Here is a 24,902-nt window from a genome sequence, read left to right as displayed (position 1 = left end):
CTTCCTTCCTTCCTCCCTTATTCCCTTCCTTCCTTCCTCCCTTATTGTCTCCCTTCCTCCCTCCCTTCCTCCCTTATTCCCTCCCTTTCTCCATTCCTTATTCCCTCCCTCCCTCCCTCCCTTCTTTCCTTCCTTCCTCCCTCCCTCCCTTCTTCCTCCTTCCCTCTCCCCCTCTATCTTTCTCCATCTCCGTCTCCGTCTCTGTCTTTTTCTCTCCCTCACTCTCTCTTTCTCCCTCCTTTTCTCTCTCTCTCAAAACCTTTACCTTCCATCTTAGAATCAATACTGCGTATTGGTTCCAAGGCAGAAGAGTGGTAAGGGCCAGACAGTGGGGGTAAAATGACTTGCCCAGGGTCATATAGCTAGGAAGTGTCTGAGGCCAGATATGAACCTAGGTCAGGCTCTCAATCCACTGAGCCACTCAACTGCCCACTTTCCAGCTTTTTCTGAGATCATCCTGCTCATCATTTCTTATAGCACAATAGTATTCCATCACCAACATATATCAGTTTGTTCAGCCATTGCCCCAATTGATGGACATCCTCTCAATTTTCAATTCTTTGCCACCACAAGAAAAAGCTGCTAAAAATATTTTTGTACAAATAGGTCTTTTCCCCTTTTTTCTCTCTTTAGGACACAAACTTAGTAGTGTGTGTCATTTAAAATCACTTGGGATACTTGGAACTACATTTCCCGTGGTCCAATGGGTTTCCTGGGTTTCCTGTTTTGGATTACATATTCAAGGTGAGGGACTGTTTTAAATTAGGGGGAGTGACTTGGAACTTCCTCTTTAGCTACCTGAGCTCGCGGAGAGAGGAAAGGTAAATGGCTCAGGGTGAGGTTGGAATAGGTTTCTTACAGGCACGTGGTCAGTTTATCTCTATCAGCATGGCTTTTATTAAAATACTATTCTCCCTTTTAATCTCGGCCATCCTCATCATTTTTAATAATAACAAGTGTTATTACAGAATCAAAGAGTATACCTTTTGGGCATAGTTCTAAATTGTCCTCCAAAATGGTGGGATCAGTTCACAATTCCACCAACAATGCATTAGTGTCCCAATTTTGCCATGACCCTTTCAACACTTATCACTTTACTGTCATATTGGCCAATCTGATAGATGTGAGGTGGTACCTTAGAGTTGTCTTAATTTGCATTTCTCTAATCAAGAGTGATTTAGAACATTTTTTGGTAATTTTTCTTCATCTGAAAATTGCTTTTTCCTATCCTTTAACCATTTGTCAATTAGAGAATGACATGTAGAATATAACTCTTTAATTAAAAAATCAAAAAAATTTTAAATTCCATTTTATTTTCCCCCAATTACATGTAAAAAGTTTCCAATATTTAAAAAAAAATTTTTGAGTCTCAAATTCTCCCCCCACCCCTACTGAGATGATAAGCATTCTGATATAGATTTTACATGTTCAAGCATGTAAAATATCAAAATTTATTTTTAAAAGATTTTTTTATTTTAGGATTTAGGATTTTAGGATTTTTTTAGGATTTAGGAAGATTATTTAATAAAACTAAGGATTTTGAGCTGTAAGGGACTTTAAGAGTCATCTAATCCAACACCTTCATTTAATAAATAAGGAAATTGAAACCCAGAATAAATGATTTGTTTAAAATCATGCAGGAAGTTGAAAAGAACATATTTATGATTTGAATCTAGGTCCTCTGATTCCAAATCTGCTTATCTTTCAGAACATAAAGGATATATTAACTTTTGAAAACTGGCTACATTTCATTTATCTGTAAGTTTTTTCCCCATAGAGAATTAGATGTATCACATTTTTTATTAAAATAATGCTCAGCATCACCTACCTTTCATCCAGAAGAGACACTTGTGTATTCTCAGTTGTTCCTCTGTCATGTAAGTATAGTTACCAGTAATAGTAGTAATTATAATAGATAATATTTATATAGTACTTACTCTGTGCCAGGTGCTTTGTCTCATTTGTTCCTCACAACAACTGTGGAGGTAGTTGCTATCTCCATTTTACAATTTAGGAAACTGAGGCAAACGGCAGGTTTTAAAAAAGGGATTTGTTCAGGGTCACACAGCTAGTAAGTGTCTAAGTCAGAATTTGAACTCAGGTCTTCTGGACTCCAGGTCTAGTGCTTTATCTTTTGTGCTCTGGTAGCATGAAATATAGCTGTTTTGAATTAGTAGCATTACTTAATGTTTTCTAAGACTAGATTAAGACATATTCAAACTTTCACACAAATTGCAATTGGCAATTTGGTAAAATAAATTGAGTATTTTTATTAGAAAAAATTTTTATTAGAAAAAAATAGCATAATTGATAGGTGTTCATTGTTTCAACTCTCCAAATTGGTATTTCTTTTTTTTTTATTGGGACCTAAAGATTTTCGCTGCTGGAGAGTGTGATCCAGTGAAAAAAACATTTAACTGTGGAGTTCAAATTCTACTTTATGACCTTGGGCAAGCCATATAGGCTATACAGCATCATTATCTGTGAAATAGGGTACTGGACTAGCTGGCCTTGGAGAAGCCTTACAGCACTAGTTTTATGATCCAGTAAGAATGAACAGCTTTATAAGACTATAATGAAATGGCTGAAGAGCAAAAGTCAATGTTGTATGCTTTATACTTTCAGACACGATAGCCTCCTGCATAGAGGAAGACTGTCCAGCTCCCACTTATCCACTACAGAAAAAACTGAAATCTGTATCAGACTGAATAATGATCAAGAAAATGAGAAACTATAGAAAGTCAATTCATCCACATCAGAACCCCACAAAGAATCAGTCAGAAGCCCACAGGCGAAGGAAAGAGAACCATCAACCAACAAAACCAGTGTACAAATAACTGAGCAGAACCAGAATAACTTATACACAGACAGTAACATTGTAATAAAAAATGATTTGGAAAGACTTAAGAATTCTGATTAATGCAGTAACCAAATCAGTTGTGTCTGATGAAGACTTATGGCAAAATATATTATTCACCTCCTGATAGATGGACTCAAGGTCCAGAGACATAAAATTTTGGACATGACCACTTTTTGGATTTATTTTCCTTGACTTTACTTATTTGTTACAAGATTCCCTACCTGCTCTGCTCATTTTTTAATAGAGGAGGAAGGCCTGGAGGGAGAATGGAAATTAGTAATGGTGATACCAGTAAAAAGAGGATTATTGAATTGTCTTTTAAAATGCACAGAAGAGAACAGAAGGAAACCCAAATGAAATAGGGCAGTTTTGAAAGTAATGTGTGAAATTCATGGTAAACTTTTTTTATGAAAGGGAAGTAGTGTGAAATATATATTTCTGACTTTATTTACAATATTGTTTTCTCTTGTGTGGATGGAAACGCTCATTTTGGGAGTGTTTTAAGTTTAGAATAAAGAAAAATAAGATAACTTTAAAAAAGAAAAGAAATATCACTCAAAAATACAGTCTTGAATTTGGACATAGTAATAAATTGAATTTCTTATGTATTTTTAAAATTTGGAATTTAACAAATACCCAATAAGACAAGAATTACCATATACAAAATAGAAGTTCCTGAAGCTATAAATTTGTATTACATTCAGCTTGCTTTTCCCTTTAAGTATATACAACTAAGTGTGTATGTATACATATATATGTATATATGTTATAAAGTATATAATACATTCAGCATGTTTCTTACTGATATCCTTACCATTCTCCTAAATACATTTTAAAATGCTTCCATGACTTTTTAAAAACTTTTTTTCATTCTTACCTAGTGTTAGTCCAGTTCTAATTCTGCTCTCAATATTGAAAAAAAAAATAAAACCCCTATATCAAATACCATTTGTTGTTGTTATTGTTGAATTGTTTCAGTTATACCTGATTCTTCATGACCCCATTTGGGATTTTCTTGGCAAAGGTACTGGAGTTGTTTGCCATTTCCTTCTCCTGCTCATTTTACAGATGAGGAAACTGATTTGCCCAGATTCATACAGCTATAGTATATGTCTGAGGTCAAATTTGAATTCAGGTCTTCCTGACTCTTGGCCCAGAGCTCTATCCACTCTGCCACTCAGCTGCTCTATCAGATATCCTAGTCAAGTAAAAACAAATCCTCATGTTATTCGTGTCTGAATGTATTTTCTACCTTCATTAAATCATCACTCGGGCAGCTGGGTAGCTCAGTGGAGTGAGAGTCAGGCCTAGAGACAGGAGGTCCTAGGTTCAAACCCGGCCTCAGCCACTTCCCAGCTGTGTGACCCTGGGCAAGTCACTTGACCCCCATTGCCCACCCTTACCAATCTTCCACCTCTGAGACAATACACCGAAGTACAAGGGTTTAAAAAAAAAATCACCTGTCTTGTCAGGAGATAGGTAGCATGTTTCGTTATTAATGCTCTGGAATCAAGGTTAGACAATGTATTGATAGAGTTCTTAAGTCTTTCGTAGTTGTTTTTCTTTACATTGTTGATTTTTCACAAATTGTTCCCTAGATTCTACTTATTTCACTTTTTATCAGTATATAGTAGTCTTTCCAGGTTGGTCTGAAATGAGCCACTTAATTATTTCTTATGGTGTAATAGTTTTATATTACCTCCGGGATGTGGCTTGTGATAGAGCCTGGGCCTATGATTTACTTGTTACAGCAAATTCCTTGATGAGAAAACTCTCTGTACCAGTGCAGGCACCTCCTTGGAAACTTATTTTCTTAGAGATTTCCTAAATGTTGAGAGTGTAAGTGATTTGCTCAGGTTACACAGCCAATATGTCTCAGAGTTGTGTTGATTTCTATCTGCCATGCAACAGCTACTGCTGTTGTATGTTGTAGTGTTGTTTGGCATCCCCTTAGTTTCCAGTGTCTTGTATAATTTTGAAGACCTCACTGGGCCTAAAGTGTAGCTACAAAAACTCAAGGGGTTGATTCTGTTGTCATGGTACCAATAGCCAAAATAAATTTCTCAGGCCTGCACACTACATTATACTTTTTTTAATAGCACTATCCCTATTTCACTCTTGACTGGTCCATTTCTTTCTAGCAATTCCAAGTACTTTTTCCAAATCTGTTTTCCTTCATTGCTTTCTCTTGTCTCTTTTCTAGAATACAAATGAGAAAAGAAAAAATATATAAAAATAGTAAATAGTAATACCAGAAGGACAATAACATTCCCTTTCCTTCATCTATACCAGTGGTTCCCAAACTTTTTTTGGCCTACTGCCCCCTTTCCAGAAAAAATGTTAGCCCTCTGGAAATTATTTTTTTTAATTTTAAAAGCAATTAATAGGAAAGATAAATGCACCTGTGACCATCACTGCTTCCCTGGATTGCTGCAGCACCCACCAGGGGACAGTGGTACTGTTCTATACCTTTGTCAGTAGAAAATAAACTTTTTGAGGGCAAAGACTGTTTCCTTTTTGGTTTCCTTTCATCAGTACAATGTCATGAACAGTTGGCACTTAAATTACTGAAGAAAATGCCTGTTGGTTAATGTTATAAATTTATAAACATTTGTTGTTGAACATTCATAAAGACTGGGATTCTGGCAATAATTTGGTGGTGGGCTATTGCTTTGACTTCAGTCTATGAGATTCCATTAGTTTTTCTAAGTAAAAAACTTAATAATTAACATTCATAGGATCATAGATTCAGGTCTAGAGGAAACTTAAGAGGCCACCTAAGTCCAACCCTTTAATTTTACAGATGGAGGAAACTAAGGCCCAAGGTCACTCAGAAAGTATCAAAATCAGGATTTGAACCCAGGTCCTCTGGCTCCAGAGCTAATGCTCTTCCCATTTCATCATGCTGTTTGTGTACTCTTTTAGCAGTCCTGAGGGCCATGATAGCAGACACCAGCATATATTATCTCTAGTGCTTTGGAACACAAAATACAAGGTGACACTGTAATAGATTACTGGGAGGATATTTATCATACACCAGTCATTGCTAACTCTCCCTTGCTTTGCCTTCTAGCTAATTGTCATGCTGAATGGGGATGGAATTCAGGTGCATCGTCACTAGGACAGATCAAAGTGATTTATTGATACCCATAGAGCATAGAGCATAAGAGGAGAGGTTCAGGTGGAAGTCAGTAGATTCAGGGATAAAAGTCCCATGAAGCCCCCCTGACAGAAGCATGCACGGCGATAGCCCCGATGAGCAGTGGCTTGTGGGAATTGCACTGTCTCTAGAGTCTCCCAGGGCTTGGGTTTCTTCACATTGGCTTTTCCCACAAAGGGTCTGTCACCGTATCACCAGTGGATTATCGGAGTCAAGGAATACGGACACAGCAACGTGGAGTTCTCTAAACACTGAACACGGAGGTCTTTATAAGTGTGCTATATGGCTCGGCATGGGAGCCTTCCCGATGGTAAAGGCAGAATCATCCTAGTGATGCAGCAGCAAGTTAATGGGAGAATTTCAGGAGCCACTTCTATCCAGAACTTGAGGTGGGTAAGCTTTACGCAGACAGCGCGTGGGCTGTCACAGGAGCCAGGCCTGGGAGAGGAGAGCCAGAGACTCTTCTGGCTACTCATTCTTCGGCTCCAGGTCTCAGTGTCTGCCTTGCCTATTCTGGTAGTGACTCCTAGATTTTCCCTCTTTACCTGCCTCAGTTCACTCTCTTTTGCTTTCCACAATGGCTCTCCTTTGTGTAGCAAACTACCTCTGGACCTGCTCTAGCCCCAGTGTTTACTGTTTTTTTAAAGACTGTTGTTTTGGGGGGCAGCTGGGTGGCTCAGTGGGTTGAAAACCAGGCCTAGAGACGGGAGGTCCTAGGTTCAAATCTGGCCTCAGACACTTCCCAGCTGTGTGACCTTGGGCAAGTCACTTAATTCCCATTGCCTACCCTTACCCCTCTTCTGCCTTGGAGCCAATATACAGTATTGATTCCAAGATGGAAGGTAAGGGTTAAAAAAAAAAAAGATTGTTGTTTGGGGCTATTTTGCTGTGCTAACTAGCTATTATTTAATGTCTCATCCACTCCTTTAGCTACAACTCCATGCCCTCAACCACTTGAGTGTGTTTAACTCCATGCCTCTCCTTATGGTGGCTTAAATCGAAATGGCAGCTCTATGACTGCCAGGTTCTGCCATTGTTGGAGTGATTCCAAGTGGAAAATGCTTAAAATGCCAAGGGATAGCATGACAGTATCATGTGTTAGATCAGGCAGCAGCTAGAACCCCTCTTCTGAACTCTCAGACAATTTAATGAGCCTGTCAAATACATTTTCTAGCCAAGCTGCTAAGATTTCTGATCCAGATATAATTATTTCTCCAACTTCATTCTTGTGATTTAATGCTAGTATAAGAAGGTCAGATTGGTGATTTTCCATCTAGATAGGGTAATATTACCATTTTTTGACCAAAGAAGGTCCCTTTGAGAGGTTCATTCTGAAGTTCAAGTAACCTTTTAGAAAGGCTTGATGATTAAATATTCTAATGCCTTCTGAATTATAAATTCAGATTTATCTTGAAACGAGGCTTTTGAATAACTTTTATTGTCTTTTGTATTATATGTACCCAGAGAAAGGGAAACACAAAAATGTTCCTGTCACTCTTCACTGGTTCCTGAATATTCTGTTCTAAGACTTTCACATTAAGATTTGCCATATTCCTAAATATGGTGTTACAAGGGAGGGACTTTTTTTTTTTTTGTGGAGTTGTGAGAGGTACTTTGTGATATTAAAAGAGAAGGAAGAAAAGAAATAAGTGAATCTTTTAAAGATACAGAGTAGAAAGTTCAGGTGGGGACACAGACAAAGAGGGCAGTGTTGGTACTACCTTATTAAGTTTGAAATATATGCTATAATTCCAAGTATATGTAATGGAGATTCATATTTCCATATGCATTCCCTTTTTCTGGTGCTTTTATAGGAAAATGTTCATAGCATTTGTTGATGTTTATTAAGTTTATGATAAAGAAAAAAGAAAAAAATATTTCCCATCCAAAAGGGGAAAACCAGAAAATAAAATAATTGGAACATTTAGGCTAGAAAAGTGAAAACTTAGGGAGGACATGGTAGCTATTTTCAAACATTTGAAAGACTGAGATGCGGAAGAGGGATTAGACTTATTCTGCTTGGATACAAAGGATAGAAAACTAATAGGAAGAAACTATTTAAAGGCAGATTTGAATTCAACGAAAGGAGAATCTTCCTAACAACCAAAGTTATTAAAAAATGGAATGGCCTTCCTTCAGAGGTCCTGAGTGCCTCCTCACTTGAGGTGTTGAAAAAATAAACTAACTAGGCAACCACTTATTAGAGAGAGTCATGATAAATTGTGTCACTTTAGAGGAAAGTCACTAGTGGAATGCTCTAGCGATCAGTGTCTGGCTGTGTGTTGTTGAACTTTTTTAAGCATGACTTGGATAAAGGCTTAGATGATATGGTTGGCACATTTGCGTATGAAAAATTCAGGATCCCAGAAAAATCCTGATATACCAGAACATCAGGAATTCCAAATCTATTAAGATGAAATTGGGCAGATATAAAGTGGATCCTTGGCCAGGTATAGCAGTTACTACTAATCGATCTCTGTGTCTCTTCCAGTTCTGAGATTTTTATTCCTTGATCCTAGTGTGGAAAGTGTGTAAGAGAGAGAAACAGTGGTGATACCTAATGGATTGACAGAGGAACTAGGCATGAATCTCCACATTCTCAAACTGGTACATGCCTAATACACCATCTCCAAGGCTGAGAGACCCTCTCTGTAAGGGTGTGTGGACTTGTTGGTTGCCATAGCTACTAGGTGACATTTCTAGAAATGTAGGAGGAAACAAACGATCAGTTCATTAGATTTGTAGCTGCTATGCATCTTGTATTGATTTTCTTCTTGTTGAGCCTGCCTCCGTATTCCTGTTCCCCTTTCTCTCCCTGCATATGAAAGTCCTACATTCTGTGTGCTCCATAGGAGAGATGCTTCCATGATGGCAGTCACACTTCCACTCATCAAACTCCTTAGTTGTATCAAGAAAGGGAGAGGGTGGCAGTTCTTGACAGGGTCCTTGTAGATGCTGGAAAAAATAAGCAAGTAGATGTTAGTTGTTCATGCATTTTACAGACTCCCAAGTCTGGTCTTCCAAACCATGGCACATCTCATCAGTTAGAGAATACCAACCACTCATTTCCCACCAGCTGCCTTCTTTGGCCTTGGACTCGCCTATTGTCATGTTCCCAGGAGACCTCTTTACCTCTTTAAACTCATCATCCTGTGACACTGCATCAGCTTTGGTGCTCCTACCTCTTTTTTTTTTTAAACCTTTCCTTCCATCTTAGAATTAATGTATTGATTCTAGGCAGAAGAATGGTAAGGGCTGGACAATGCAGGGTAAGTGACTAAACCCAGGCCAGCTAGGAAGTGTCTGAGGTCACATTGGAACCCAGGACCTCCCTTCTCCGGGCCTGGCTCTATCCACTGAGCCACCTAGCTGCCCCCTATTGCTCAAAGCTCTTTAGTCATTACCTCTCTGATTGGAGAGCAGAGCAAAGAACTTCCCCCAAAGCCTTGTATGAAAGAGGGCTCACGGACCAACCAACTCCTCATTTCCCAAAATAATACTGTAGAAGAACAACATGAGTGGCGTTATAGAGTAGTATGCCTTTAATGGCCGGATGAATAGGTAATGGTCTCAAACGCAAATGACCTGTTGTGTTTTTCTTCTTCTTGTTGTTGTTGTTTATAGGGCCAACTAACTACTATTTAAATTTTAGGGATTTTTTACTATTTAAATCTTTTCTGCAATGATTTCTTTTTTTTTTTTTAAACCTTTACCTTCCGTCTTGGAGTCAATACTGTGTATTGGCTCCAAGGCAGAAGAGGGGTAAGGGTAGGCAATGGGGGTTGTGACTTATCTAGGGTTACACAGGTAGGGAGGGGCTGAGGCCTGACTTGAACTCAGGACCTGCCATCTCTAGGCCTGGCTCTCAATCCCCTGAGCTACCCAGCTGCCCCCTTCTGCAAAGATTTCTATATGAGATTATTTAACAACCTGAACAAGGTGCCAAAGGGCTGTGTAACAAACCTTAAGAAACTACCATCAAGCTGATGCAGCCCAGGGCTGTGGGTTTGTAGTATCTGGTTTGGATTATCATTGTTGTGACTTAAAAGAAAGTATAGGTCGCTGTGTATTCCACTTATTCCAGAAACCTTCATGAAGAAGGTATCAGGAGCTGGGTATTTATATATATAAATACACATTTATATATATACATATATATGCATATTATGTATGTATATTTATTTGATGTCTTTTGTTTTTACATTGCCTAGCTTTCCCTGTTCCAGAGGCAGGGAGGTAACAGTAGATAGAACCCTGGGCCTGGAGTGAGAAAGACCTTATTTCAAGGTCAGCTTTAGATACTCTGCAGACCCTGGGCAAGTCATTTCACCTCTGTCTGCCTGAGTTTTCTCGACTCTAAAAGGGGGATAATAATAGTACCTACCTTCCAGGATTATTGTGAGGATCAAGTAAGATAATAATTGCATTTAACACAATGTTCTTTCTTCTTCCCTCCTTCTCCTCTCCCTCCCTCCCTCCTTCCCTCCTTATTCCTTTCTCCTTCCTTTCCTCCTTCCTCCTCTATCCCTCCTCCCCTCCTCCTTCCTTCCTTCTTTCCCAGAGAGCCATCCCTTGCAATAAATTTTTTTTTAAAAATGAAAAAAAAATTGTCAAAACCAGTCAACACACTGAAAAAAAATCTGTCATTATATACAGGGTGAACCCTGACATCTATAAAGGAGCTAGAGGGGAGATATGTTTTCCTGTCTCTTCTTTGGGACCAAGCTTTTTCTTTATAATTTCACAAAATTCAGTTCCATTTGTGTTATGGTTATTCCTTTAGGAGCTGTATATTAAATGTGGAATGAGGAAAAGAGGATTTCTAAGGATATGGAGGTATGAACTCTAGGCTCACTCTCCTAAATCCCACTAGGATCAGAAAGTGGATCCCCAGAAGACAGATATTACTTTTCCCTTTGGGGTTCTGGTGAGGGAACAATCTGCATGTTCTCTTCAATATCAATTGCCCGGGTAATATCAATTTCCTTTTAAAAAAAACCTATACCTTTTATCTTAAAATTGGTATTAAATATCAGTTCCAAGACAGAAGAGCATTAAAGGCTAGGCAATGGGGATTAAAGGATTTATCTAGGGTCACAGAGGTAGGAAGTGTCTGAGGTTGGGTTTGAACCCATTTAGCTGCCCCATCGATTTGTTCGTATAAAAAAAGAGACACTAAGGAAATGTGGAAAGAAATAATGTACAAGACTTTTGCCCCTAGTGGGCCACTCTGGTCCGCCACCTTTGTTCCTGGGGACAGCAGAAAGCCCAGCAGGTTTACCTTTGGCTTTGGCGTTACGGATAGGCAAGTCACACATTTGCCACAGGGTCTGGGGTCTTGGCTGCCCGTCGGTGTGTTGAGCAGGCTGCTCCTCGAGGCTGCCTCCTTAACCTGTCTGGGCTGCTGGGGCTCAGGGCAGGCTCTGCTGTGGTCCTGGTTGCTGAACCTTTGGCGGCTCTTCCAACCTCTTGGAACTCAAAAGGTGATGAGTTAATCTCTTCCCTTCCCAATGCTCCTTCACCTAAGATGTGGGAAGAAGAAACAGCACAGACAGAAAAGCAGTGAAACCCAGTGGTGATGGACTGGAAGAGGGCATCCCCTCTGGCAGCTCATGGCAATGCCAGCCTCCTCTCGCTTGAAAACTATTCATTAATTTGAGCTTCTGTTAGGCACATTTAGTTCCAGCTCAGAAACCAATTAAAAGACTTTTTATCAAACTGACAGGAAATAGACTGTATCTGTGCATGTTATGAAGAGGTAAGAGAAAAAGCTCTTCTCTTGGGCATCGCGGGAAGCGGGTTCATTGAAGCTCCCATATGGCTTGACCAGCTAGAGCACATTTTTCATGCTCTAAGGAATGGGCTCCCATTGGCCAGCCCCCCCATTATAGAAGAAATAACATGAGTCAAGAGTAAGGAAATCTTTAAAAGTTCCTTAGAGACTGAGTAATCCGATTTGTTTAGAATAGGCTTTTGGCAGGAGATAGAAGAAGAACGAAGAAAGGTAGGTTGAGATAAAGTTATGGAAAGCCTTGAATTCTAGGCTAAGGACTCTGTATTGTTTTCTGTAGGCTCTGTGAAAACTATTGAAGATTTTCCAGCAAGGGTATGGCAAGGTCCAGAACAATGCTGTAGGGTAGTAACTTTAGTGTCAGAGAATTGCTCTGATAGGGATTAGAAGAAGTGGGTCTGGTGCAGGCATGGAAAAGAAGGGAAAGGGGGCACCTAGGTAGCTCAGTGGATCGAGAACCAGACTCAGAGATGGGAAGTCCCGGGTTCGAATGCAACTTCAGACACTTCCTAGCTGTGTGACCCTGGGCAAGTCACTTGACCCCCATTGTCTAGCCCTTACCACTCTTCTGCCTTGGAGCCAATACACAGTATTGACTCCAAGATGGAAGGTAAGGGTTTAAAATTAAAAAAAAAAAAAAAAGAAAAGAAGGAAAAGACATGAGGACAAACCCAAAAGATTTGTTAACTGATTGGATATTGGGGTGAGGGAGAAGAAAGAGTCAAAGATTTATGTGTGTTGCGTGTGAAATTCAACAAGGATAGACTAAGGCATATTTTTTCCCAAGCAATATGGAATTTTTTTTAAACAGGGCATAAACCTGCAAATAGAATGGGTAAAAGGCTGACTCAGTTTTGAGCCAAAGATCCTGAAATTAAGACGTGACTTCTTTTTATAAACCTATAACAACGAACAGAACAGGATACATAAGGAAATAATACAATTGGTGATTGGGTTGGTAGCATCATGGTGGGCATTAAGGAAAGTAGACTTATACACAAATGGGGCCAAGACCATGACTCTGTCTTAGAGGAATGCTTTATGGACTTATGGAACCCAGCTGCATCCCCAGGCTGTTGATAGTGGATCAGGAGTCTGCTGGTGCCTGGGAATGAGATGACTTTTTTAATCAGCAAGTCAGCTCTGCCCTGGAAGATAACAAACAGATGCCATGGAATTTCTGAGGAGCTGAAATTATGAGGGATAACAAGCACCTCCTTAGCACAAAGTGATATGCAGTCAATGCTGAGATAACAATTTCCTTAGAATTAAAGTGTTTCGTGAGAGTATTGAAATTTAAACTTAGCTCAGAGTATACCTTTAATTAAAAGTGATCAATCAGAAGACTGAACATCTGACTTGAGACCGAACTTTTTGTCCTCATGAGCTTCATTCAGAGACAGAGAAGTGGCATGAGTTTTTATATATAATACAAAATAAGGTTGCAGAAAACATAGGATCAAAATTTAATTTTCACACATGTAAGATTTTTTAGCTGATGTTGCCAAGAAAATGTTACTGAGAAAATACCATTCACAAAAGAGAGAACGATCAGGAACAAAATTTGGAAAAATGATGAGAGTAATTTCAGATGAGTTTTAGAGGTTGATGGATATTGAAGTAGAAGTATCTAGGAGGCATTTAGAAGCACAGACCTCTAACTTGGCAGTTGGACTGTGTCAGTATGCAGAATTAGCCTTCAGGAGGAGGATTTAGAAAAGAAGAGAGATCAAGAACTGAACCTTGGAGTACCACCTCCACATTTAGGAAATGCAGGGAGGAGAAGTGGGACCAACAAAGAAGAAAGAAGATAGCTGATTGAGAGGTGAGGAAAACAAGGATAATAGAACAAAGCAGAAATCAAGGGAGAAGAAAAAATTTTAAAGTATGAGTTAGATGTGTTATATTTTTTCCCCAAAAATATCAAGGAGAACGAGGATTAAGAAAAGGCCATTGGGTATGCCAACTAACAGGTCATTGATAATCATGAGAGAGAAAGGTCAGTAAAGTGATGGGGCTAGAAGCCTAATTATCAGGGTTTAAAAGAGAGTGCATGAAAAAAAAGTAATAAGTGGTGATTTATGCAGCATTTGTGTTTCTGTGCTGAGAATTTCAGAATTGCTTGACGAGCTCATTTTCTGCTATATGCATATAAGCCATAAAGATTCAGAAAGGAAGCAGAACTTTCAAAATAACTGTCAATTTGTATTTTTAATCCCAGAAAAATATTAGTACAATACTGTGACCACAGATTTTTCATATATGTGTTTATTTGAAAAAAATAACAGTTATGTGGGCAGACTAAGCCTTTTATAACAAAAACATGCACGTGTGAGCTAGAATAGCGGGAAGGGGAGAAAAACCAAAGCTGTTTTTTGAATTATTTAAGTTAATTAAGACTATAGCTTCATCCATTTTTCATGCCAAAAGAAAAGAATTTTGTGGAAGCTTTTAAATAATGTTATGCTTTTAAAATACAATTTTACAAATGCATTTTGGAAGTGTGGTCACATGTATGAAGTGGCAAAGAGAATGTGAATTAGAAGCCCTCACCTCTGGGATTTTTTAGTTAAGTTATTTACTGAGGCATCAGCTCTGGCCAAGATTGTATGGAATTGGGGGTTGTGTTTAATAAATGTGCATGGTATATTTCCTAGATGTATCTGATTTTGACCCCTATATGTAAATTATCTAACAGCGAATTTCTGTTTATCGTTTTGAAGAATCTCCACAGACTACTTTTAAATTCCTCTTTACCTAGACCATGAGTAATGTGGTCTTATAGGTTGTGTAAAAAAATGGGACTTTCATTCAGCAAAAGCTAACCGTATTCTATACGTAAAGCATTGTGCTAAACCTTGGCTGCAAAGAATGGAAATCTGGCATAATCCTTGTAGACAGATAAGCACAGGGGAGGCACTTTTTCAGTTTTGGTTTTATCCCAGGTATTTAACACAGAGCCTTGCACATAGTGGGCACTTAATGTTTGTTGACCTGAATTTTATAAGGTTAGGAGATATTTAGAGCACTCCAGGAAAATCTGAGGAAGGAGAGAACATTTTTAGCTAGGGTACACAGAGAAGGTCTTGTGAAGGAGATAGCACCTGAATTAAGACTTAAAGGAAGAGGGGGCAGCTGGGTAGCTCAGTGGATTGAGAGTCAGGCCTAGAGACAGGAGGTCCTGGGTTCAAATCTGACCTCAGACACTTCCCAGCTATGTGACCTGGGCAAGTCACTTGACCCCCATTGCCCACCCTTACCAATCTTCCACCTATGAGACAATACACCGAAAGTACAAGGGTTTAAAAAAAAAAAGACTTAAAGGAAGAAAGTAATCTAATATAATAGTAGTAGTAATAATTTCAGATCAATTATCCCTGTAATTCTCCTATATAGATTAGCTCAGCTGGGCCCTTCAGGGAAGAGAGAAAAGAAGCCTATCTCCGCATAACAAATAGTAGAGACATCCTCTCCCGGAAGAGAATAGACCCTCCCCCCATCCAAGAAGTATTAGTACTTCTTTAAAAGTGGCCAAACACCTTTCCTTTCCTTTGTTATTGATTCTCAGTTGAGGAGCAATCAGTCTTTCCAGGGTTAAGAAAATGAAGTCCCCTGGAAAATTACAGTACAAAGAGTGCCGTGAGGAGGCCTTGGTGCCTAGAAGATACAGTAAGAGACTCTCTCATAGGAATAACACTCCTACCTAGAAAATTATTGCAAAGCCCGTGGCTCTAGCCTTGCACATTCCTGAATTATGACTAAAACTGAGAAAGTATTAATTTGAGAAAAATTCTCATGATTGAAAGAAAGCTGGGAACCAAAAATGTCAGATAAGAAACCAGTGACTCAAACACAAGTGTTGGTGAACTCAAGGCACCACTGTATAGATTTCTTATAAAATAAGGATTCTTTTTGTAAGCCAATGGACATGGCTGAGGTAAAACCCAGCAATGTTTCCTGCTCTCTGCTTTTTCTCTAATAAATATCACTCCCTGTCACTATCTTATCAGTCTCCTGTCTGTTCATTAGAGTGATTTCTGGGGTGGTAGGCCCCCCAAAACCCACTCCATACAGCTATGATTTTTTCCCTATTAATTGTATAGGTTTTGCTGTATTCCCCTTTCTTTTTGGTGTGACTGAGTGAAGTGGTTGAAAATGCTGACTAATTTTTTTTTCAATATAGAGAAAACAGCTGAAATATTTTCAGTGTTTCTGCCCCCTATTTACAGATGTTTTAAAATTTTTTTCACCTTCCTCAACTAGAGATGTTTTTGCCTCTTTCCCATTGCTCTTTCACCTTCTTAATTTATGTAAGAGTTCAAGACAGACAGTACTTATTAAGTTTCATTTAAGCCCAGGGAACAAGAGCAAAGACCAATTTACTTTCATTCACCAAAATGATTTATAGAACACATATTTTTCATATTTCCCTTCAGTTGTCTTCAAAAAAGAATTAGGGGTCTAGAACCCAGTGTCCTCAAATTCTTCTGCTTTTAGCATATGAGTTCCAAAATTTAGAGAAAGGTCTTTTGAGCTCTAAAAGTATAGGAACAGAACTGGAATCTCAAATTTATAGGTAAATGAAAATCTTGAGAAATGATTATGCTTAGTTGAATTCACTAGGTTTCTAAATTTATTTTAATTGTTGATCAAGATGCTAGCACTGTTGTGCTAATGTCTGCATATACTCTAAGATACAAGAAGATAGAATGGCTTTTGTTATGTGAGCAGATACAATTAGACTTGTTCATAATTTACTGTTTGAATTTTTTGTAATCTGCAATAACTTTATCTCACTCTCCAGTACTTGAAGCTGATTGTTACTGACTGATCATGATCTACATCACAAATGTATCTTTAATTTTCCCTTTCTGTGAGAAATATACTCTGTTCTTGACTTGTAACTTTAAGCTTTATAGTCAGAGGAAGTTGTTTAGAACTGTCTTAAAGCTCTTCAAAGGATATTTAAACCTCAGAATTCTGCTGAGGGACTTACCAGAAAGAACTCTATCCACATCCAGAGAAAGAACTGTGGGAGTAGAAACCCAGAAGAAAAACATATGATTGATTACATGTATGACTGGGGATATTGACTTTAAATGATCACTCTATTGCAAATATTAATAATATGGGAATAGGTTTTGAACAATGATACATGTAAAACCCAGTGGAATTGCTCGTCAGCTCTGGGAGGGAGGAGGGAAAAAGCATTAATCATGTAACCATGGGAAAATATTCTAATTTAATTAAATAAAGAATAAAAACAAAACAAAAAAAGCCCTCAGAATTCTGGTGCTAAACTGGCATACTTATTTGATAGAGTGCCTTATACCAGACAGCCTTCCTCTAAGTAACTGCTTGCTGTAACTAATATATAGTTTCTGATATATCTGACCACTAGGCACAATTCAGCAAGGATAGATATTGAAAATCCCTTGAGTTAATTCAGCTGAGCCCTTAGTCCCCTGAGCCAACTTCTCATGGAGTCTCTCATTATATTTTTCCCCTGTTCTTTTTAAAAATTAAATTAAACATTTTTTTATCAATAGCATTTATTTACAGGTATTGTAATGCAAGGATGCAAGAGAAGCTTTTGCTCTTGCAAGAGTCAACTGTAAACTTCCTGGCAGTTAGAACTCTTAAAATGTTCACAAGAGGGCAGTTGGAACCTGAGGCTTGAAGAGAGCTGAAGTTCCAACTGAGGCTCTGCTTTTGCCTTGGCCTATGCTTTTGTCTCTGGACAATTTGAACCTAGCTGATTTCTCTGAACCTCTCCCTGACCTCTCCATATTATATCCCTGTTATCTTTCCTAAATTTCCCTTTGAGCTCTGGGAAGAAGGGTGGTTTGGTTTTGGTGATTAGACATTGTGGGTTTTAGTTTTCTGTAGGCAAGTAGAACATCCTTAAATCAAGCTATCCCTTATTTTATTGATCTAGTAAACACTTTACTTTAAGGCAACCAAATCTTCCTGACTGGGAGAGTAGGCTCTCTCTCAGTCTAACCCTCCTGTGACCCTTCCCCCACCTTTAGCTTTCTCCCTAGTGGCTATTACAAAACCCTAAACCTCTTTCTCCTTCTGATTAATCCTGATATTAATAAATCCCCTTTGTTACCTACCCAAACCCTCTGGTGAATCATTGTGTCGAAGATTGAGGCAAGGGCTGAAGGGGGAAGGACTTATTTTCTTTTATTTCTTGAGGGTACTGTGGGCATCCATCTTGGCAGGAAGTCTTACCCGAGACTTCCTCCTGCCATCAGTTTCACTGACAGGGAGGAGCCCTTCCGCTCCTCCCTCAAGGGACTTGAGAAACTAACAAGAGAAGCCCTCAAGGCAGATTTAAACATTTCTGACTGGCCCAACTCCTTTGTATCTATAGAGATACCTTTCCTCACCTTGAAGGATCCTGCCTATATCTCCCCAGTATCCCCTGTCTCTAGCCTCAGTGTCTAGCCTGTTCCAGCTACACTCCTGTATACTCCCATTCATTCCCTTGCCATCCAGTATACCATCTCATTCTTTCCTTCCCTACATTCAGTCATCCCCTTTCATTCCTCCTCCTAATACCTACCTTACCTTTATCCCTCCCTTTAACCACAAGATTAAGATTTACCCTCATTTCTCTATAGCAGTATCTCAGTCCCTTCTTCCCCTTTTCACACCTGAGAAGGCATATCTGGCAAACAGATATGTATATATAAAGTCTTTTGTGTTTCTATTTCTCAGTTCATTCTCTGGAGGTGAACATTCACAAGTTATACTTCAAATATTAAATTTGTAATTGGATATATACTGTTTTTTTGATTCTACTCGATTTATTCTTCATTATCTCATATAGTTCTTTCCAAGTATTTAAAAAATTAATCTGCTCATTATTTCCTATGGCCCAGAAGTATTCCATCACAATCATATACCACAATATGTTTAGCCATTCCCCAATTGATGGATATCCCCTCAATCTTTAGTTCTTTGTCACTACAGAGAGCTGCTATAAATATTTTGGAACGTATAGGCTCTTTTTCTTTTTCCATGATCTCCTAGGGAAATAGACTCAGCTGGGTCTAAGTAGATAAACAATTTTATAGCTCTCTGGACATAATTCCAAATTACTCTCCAAAATTGTTGGATTAATTCACAGTTCTGCCAGCAGTGTATTAGTGTCCCCACTTTTCCACATTCCATCCAACATTTGTCATTTAACCTCAGAATTGTTTTGGTTTGCATTTCTCTAATCAACAAGTAGTGATTTAGAGAATTTTTTATAGACAAAAATGATTTTGATTTCTTCATTCAAAAACTGCCTACTCATATTTTTTGCCCATTTGTCATTTGGGAGATAGCTCTTATTCCCATAAATCTGATAAAGTTCCCTATATTTTAAATCTGAAACTTTCATCTGAGAGACCATGAAAAAATTTCCCTCGATTTCCTGCTTTTCTTCTAATCCTGGGCAACATTTATTTTATTTGTACAAAAAAATTAATGTACTCAGAATTATCCATTTTACATTTCACAGTGCTTTTCATCTCTTCTTTACTCATAAATTCTTCTCAATATCTTTTAAGAAAAAAAGAGCCTGAAAAAATTAAAACTATCTGGAGTCATATGAAAAAAATGCCCCAAATCACTATTGATTAGAGAGATACAAATTAAAACAACTCTGAGGTACTATTTCACACTTATCAGATTGGCTACTATGACAGAAAAGGAAAATAATGTTGGAAGGGATGTGGGAAAATTGAGACACTAGTATACTATTGGTTGAGCTATAAACTGATCCAACCATTCTGGAGAGCAATTTGGAACCTTGCCCAAAGAGCTGAAAAATTGTATACCGTTTGATCCAGCACTACTGCTACTGAGTCTGTATCCCAGAGATCAAAGAAAGGGTAAAGGACCTACCTGTACCAAAATATTTTTAGCAGTTATTTTTTTTTTTTGGTGACAAAGAATTGGAAACTGAAGGGGCATCCATCAATTGGGGAATGGTTGAACAAGTTGTGGTATATGACTGTACTGGAATATTATTGTGCTACAAGAAATGACAATGGGGATGATTTCAAAAAAACCCAGAAAGACTTACATGAACTGATGCAGTGTGAAGAGAGCAGAACCAGGAGAGCATTGTACCCAATAACAGTAACAGCAATATTACACAAAGATCAGTTATAAAGGACTTAACTTTATCAGCAATGCAAGGATAAAGGCTATCGGCTGCTACAGAAGGAATTGACAAAATTTTAATGCATATTGAAGCATGCCATTTTTCACTTCATTTCCTTCATGATTTTTTATTGTATGTCTTTTTTTTTTTTTACAACACGATGAATCTGGAAATATGTATTGCATGGTATCATGTACCTATATCAGATTACTTGCTATCTCAGGGAAGGTGTGAGGAAGGGAGGGAAGGAGAGAGGGAGAGTCTTTGGATCTCATAATGTCAGAGAGCAAATGTCAAAAATTGTTTCTTTGTGTAATTGGGGAAAATGTTGATAAAATATTACGGGGAGCACACACAAAAAAGTGTCTAAACTGCTTAGAAGGAGAGATTGGGATGTTAAAATGATCAGACATTAAAGTAGTTCTTTATTGAAGGGAGAAACATTTAAAGATGTAAAATTCAATACCAATCAATGGACTTCTAATCAAATGGATTAAAAAGACACATTGATCCTGTTATTCTGTACCCTAGGTTAAAGAGATTGGGTTTTTAAAAATTCTCCATGGGTTTACATAAGTGTGGAAGAATATGGATCCCCAGTTTGCCCAGGGGACCTGCTTTATCATTTGCCAGCATGGAATCCCAAGTGTCCATTTGCAGTACCCACACATAATTCTGATGGCAGAGTGATGGTCCCTAAGATATTTCTATATCACTTCTCTCTGTCTCTAGAGAATAGAGGGAAAGAATTTCAGAATAAAAATATAGTACAGTTATTTTTAACTGTCAGGATAAAAATTTCTCCTTTACTTATTGGGATATCAGAGTGTAGTATATTTTGAAATGTCTGGTACTTTTAAATCCTCTTTTTGAAAATAGTTTTTTTTTTACAATGGCTTTACCTTTTCAATGAGATGAACTTAAATATTGTCAAATTTATTATTTTCACATTATTCTTTTAGCATCAGGAATTTGTTTTAATGATAATGTGACATATCATATTTTTAGTCTGACAGCAGTGAAACCATCCATGATACTTCTGGAAAATATTAAGATGTATCTGAATCGTCCTGTATGGATTAATGCTGATATTCTTCCTGGTCCCAATGGAAAAAACAATGAATTGGATGCAAAGAAATTTCTAGACACTGTGACATCCTTTTTCCCAGATGTGACATTGTCCCTGGGCTGGACTACTGGATGGTACCCTCATCAATTTAATGAAGGTAATAAAACTAAATAAACATTTAATTTTATTTACTTATTCCTCATTTATAGCCATCTGTTCCCTTCAAAGGATTTGTAGGAATAAAGTTGAAAAATATATGATAAAGCATCACAATTAAAAATAGGGGAAAAACTAGGAAAAAGGAACAATCATCACTATTTAAATATAAGTAAAATGAAAATAACCTCCAAATTCAGTAATAGTCTTTTTTTCCCCTTAAAATAACAAAATCTTACAGAAATTGACATGTTCTTTCTTGTTCTTTAAATTTTCCAATGTATAATATAGTACCTCAAATTTCTTTTTTAAAATTTATTTCTCTTTGCCACCTAGCCAAAAAAAATACATGAAAAAAATAAAGTTAAAAAAATATGCTTCTGTCTATACTTTGAGTTCATCAGCATTTTTCATCATGATGATCCTTTGGAGTTGTCTTGGATCATTGTCTTGATTAGAGTAACCAAATCTCTTACAGTTGATCATCCTTACAATATTGCTATTATGGTGTACAATATTCTCTTGGTTCTACTCACTTCACATTGCATCAGTTCATTTAAATCTTCCCAAGTTTTTCTAAGTAGTTTTTCTCTTTTCCCTATTTCAGAGATGGTGAAACTGAGGTACAGAAGGACCCATTTAATGGCTCTTGTTTGTAAATCTACTGAGATTTATTTGGGGGTCTCACTTCTAAATCATTTGATAGGAAAAGATGTAGAGGTCTATTTCTGTACTTTATGAAAAATGGTGTTTCCTTCTATTTTATGGGTTTTGAAACCATTCCTGTTCTTATTCATGGGACATTTAAATAGATAAAAAGAGTGGAATGCATAGTGGAATTTTAGACATAGTTTTGAATTAAATTTTTTAAATATAATTTTTATTTAAAAAATATTTTTTCATGGTTACATGATTCATATTCTCTCCCTCCCCTCTTCTTTCCCCCTTCTCAAAGCTGACAAGCAATTCCACTGGGTTATACATGTATTATCACTCAGAACCTATTTCCATATTCTTCATTTTTGTAATACACTTTTAAATTAATTTATCAAAATTTATTTTTATTCTGTAAGATTTAATTAGTTATTAATTAATTCTATAGTATAATTAGAAGTAGAGATGTAGACCAGAGCAAGGATTTTTACCTGGACTCCTTCAAGTAAGTAAGAAAGGAATTTTCTGTGAGTGATGGGAAGAGAATTTTAGAAAAGGAAAGGCTGTTGGGAAAGGACTCACCCTCTGGGAGCTTCCTTGTTGGGAGGAGGTAATGCAGGGTTGGCTTGGATAACTCTGTGAGTTTTGTAAGAGTTATTTTGGAAAAGAGGAAAACATCTTGAGATTTAAGGAAGAGTGAGTGAAGTGACCACTTTTCCTTTAAAAGAGGGAAAATCTACCGGAAGGGGGCACTGTTTCATTTTCACTAGAAAAAAAATGTCAATTTCGACCCCCTGCTGAGAGAGATCCAGAAAGAACTGCTTTCAGCTGATAATCAGAGGCAGCTGGAGGATTTTTTAATATAAGTAAAGAAAATTATATTAGGATAGCTTAGTAAGTTAGAGCGGTCATTTTTAGTCAGATATATAGTAAGTGTAGTGTCTACTTTCAGGGTACAGTTAGACATTTTAGTTTTTAGATTTAAGATATTCTTTAGTATTCATATATCTTTTTTCTGTTCCTGCCTCTCCTGATAGTAATTAATAAATTTTGTTGGATTAAATTGTATCCAGCAAGTTATCAACTACCAATCATCAGAAATCACTGACAGCCTAGCTGATCCATATCAACTGGCCATAGAGATCAATAACCAATACCAAAATCAATACCATAATAATAATTCTAAGGATGCATATATTTTAGGGTAAGTCCTTAAGTGCAGCTATATAAAACAGGTCCAGTATCATTCCATGAGTAGTGATAAAAAAGATTTATCTTACCATGGCCAAGCTGGTCTTGAGCCTTTCAGAATTTAATTGGACTGGTCTGGAGACCATTAATTTCCAAACTTTTATTGATTGTTTACCTCTATCAGTAAAAAGTTCTTGAATACATTCCTGATACATATATGTTTATTTGTAATGTGTATATTTATATATGTATACTATTGTACTAACATTTTACATGCATTATAAAACATATACCAAATAGACCTTTAAGAAGAATGAAATAAAGATGAAAAGCAATATTTTAAAATTTGACTAACAGTGGCTCAGTGGATTCAGAGCCAGGCCCAGAGATGGGATGTCCTGGGTTCAAATCTGATTTCAGACACTTCCTAGCTGTGTGACCCTGGGCAAGTCACTCAACCCCCGTTGCCTAGCCGTTACCACTCTTCTGCCTTAGAACCAATACATAGTATTGATTCTAAGATGGAAGGTAAGAGTTTAAAAAAAAAATTGACTAACAGTGAAAAACTTACAATGTAATTGAATAATCATTATTCACATTGAATTTCTTTTTAGATGCTTTTTAATAATTGAAAGACCCACAATATACAATATAATGATAAAATAATGTCATAATAGTAAACATAATAGATTTCAGGAGGAGTCATATTGTTTTGGGGGGGGCTTGAGGTGAACCCCCGGGATTCAGAAAGGTTACCTTTTGCAAGGATGCAAGACTCTGAAACTTAGCTTAAAAATAAAAAAGAGAAATTTATTAATTTAGAAGGTAATGTTGAATCTGGCCAGGAGGACAGCATAGGTGCAAGACTACCTCCTAGGTGGAACAGCATAGATGGAAAGCTATGATAATATCAGTTCTGGGGTCTTTATACTCTTTACAATAGTGAAGATATAACTCTGTGCCACAGTGAAGACATAACTAGAGTAGTATGCACTGAGGCATGGGCGGGGGGGGGGGGGGAGTTGGTCATCTGACTGGGTTCTGCCTGAAGATATAGGGGGTGGCCCTCATAGTTTAGAGGACAAATGGATGTCTGAGAAACAATTTGATAATATCAAGGAGGTATATCTCTCTGTCCATCTCAAATCTAAAGGACAAATCAAGGAGGATAATTCTCTCAGGGTCTTATAGGAGTTATCAGATGTTTTGAGTTCGGAGTCACAAGGATAGAAGGGAGCAAAGGAATTTCCCTGCTTATAGTTTGCCTGAAACAGTTCTATAATTTTGGGGGTGTAATGCCCATGCCAATATTTCTCTGTGCAGACATTTAGTATATAATACAAAAGCAACAAGCAAAAATAGATTGTTCTTCTGAGGGATTCGTGGTAAAGAACACTACCCACATTCAGAGGAAGAACTACAGGAGTGGAAACAGAAGAAAAACAACTGCTTGAACACATGGGTTGAGGCGGACATGATTGGGGATGTAGACTCGAAACTACCACACCAATGCAACTAACAACAATTTGGAAATAGGTCTTGATCAATGACACATGATAAAACCAGTGGAAATGTGCATCGGCTGTGGGGGGAGGGGTAAGTGGGTGGGTGAAGGGGAAAGTAAGAGCATGAATTATGTAACCATGCTAACTTTTCTAAAAAATAAATATTAATAAATGTTTAAAAAAAGTAGATTGTTTTTTATTTCCACTCAGCAGAAAGCTTTCAATATAAATCCATTACTTTTTTATTTGTGGTTCTGCTTTCTAAAAGGGATCATGCTTTAATTTCCTGTTCATATTGATATATTTTAATTGTGCTTCTGTATGAGTGTGAGAAATATTAATAAAGACAGTT

At 37.6% G+C, this 24,902-nt stretch overlaps 1 protein-coding gene across 1 annotated transcript in view; it reads left to right on the top strand.

The window, feature by feature from the left end:
* FAM151B (family with sequence similarity 151 member B) overlaps nucleotides 1-21,218 on the top strand; it is a 34,580-nt gene extending 13,362 nt beyond the window's left edge. The window contains exon 4 of the mRNA XM_044680689.1: nucleotides 20,984-21,218. Coding sequence (XP_044536624.1) covers nucleotides 20,984-21,218 — 235 coding nt within the window. The remainder of the gene's footprint in view (nucleotides 1-20,983) is intronic.
* The last annotated feature ends 3,684 nt before the right edge of the window (nucleotides 21,219-24,902 follow it).

Source organism: Gracilinanus agilis, chromosome 1, assembly GCF_016433145.1.
Source record: "Gracilinanus agilis isolate LMUSP501 chromosome 1, AgileGrace, whole genome shotgun sequence".
NCBI classification, from domain to species: Eukaryota; Metazoa; Chordata; class Mammalia; order Didelphimorphia; family Didelphidae; genus Gracilinanus; species Gracilinanus agilis.
The sequence above is the reverse complement of the archived record's forward strand: the minus strand, read 5'-3'. Positions and strand labels throughout refer to the sequence as shown.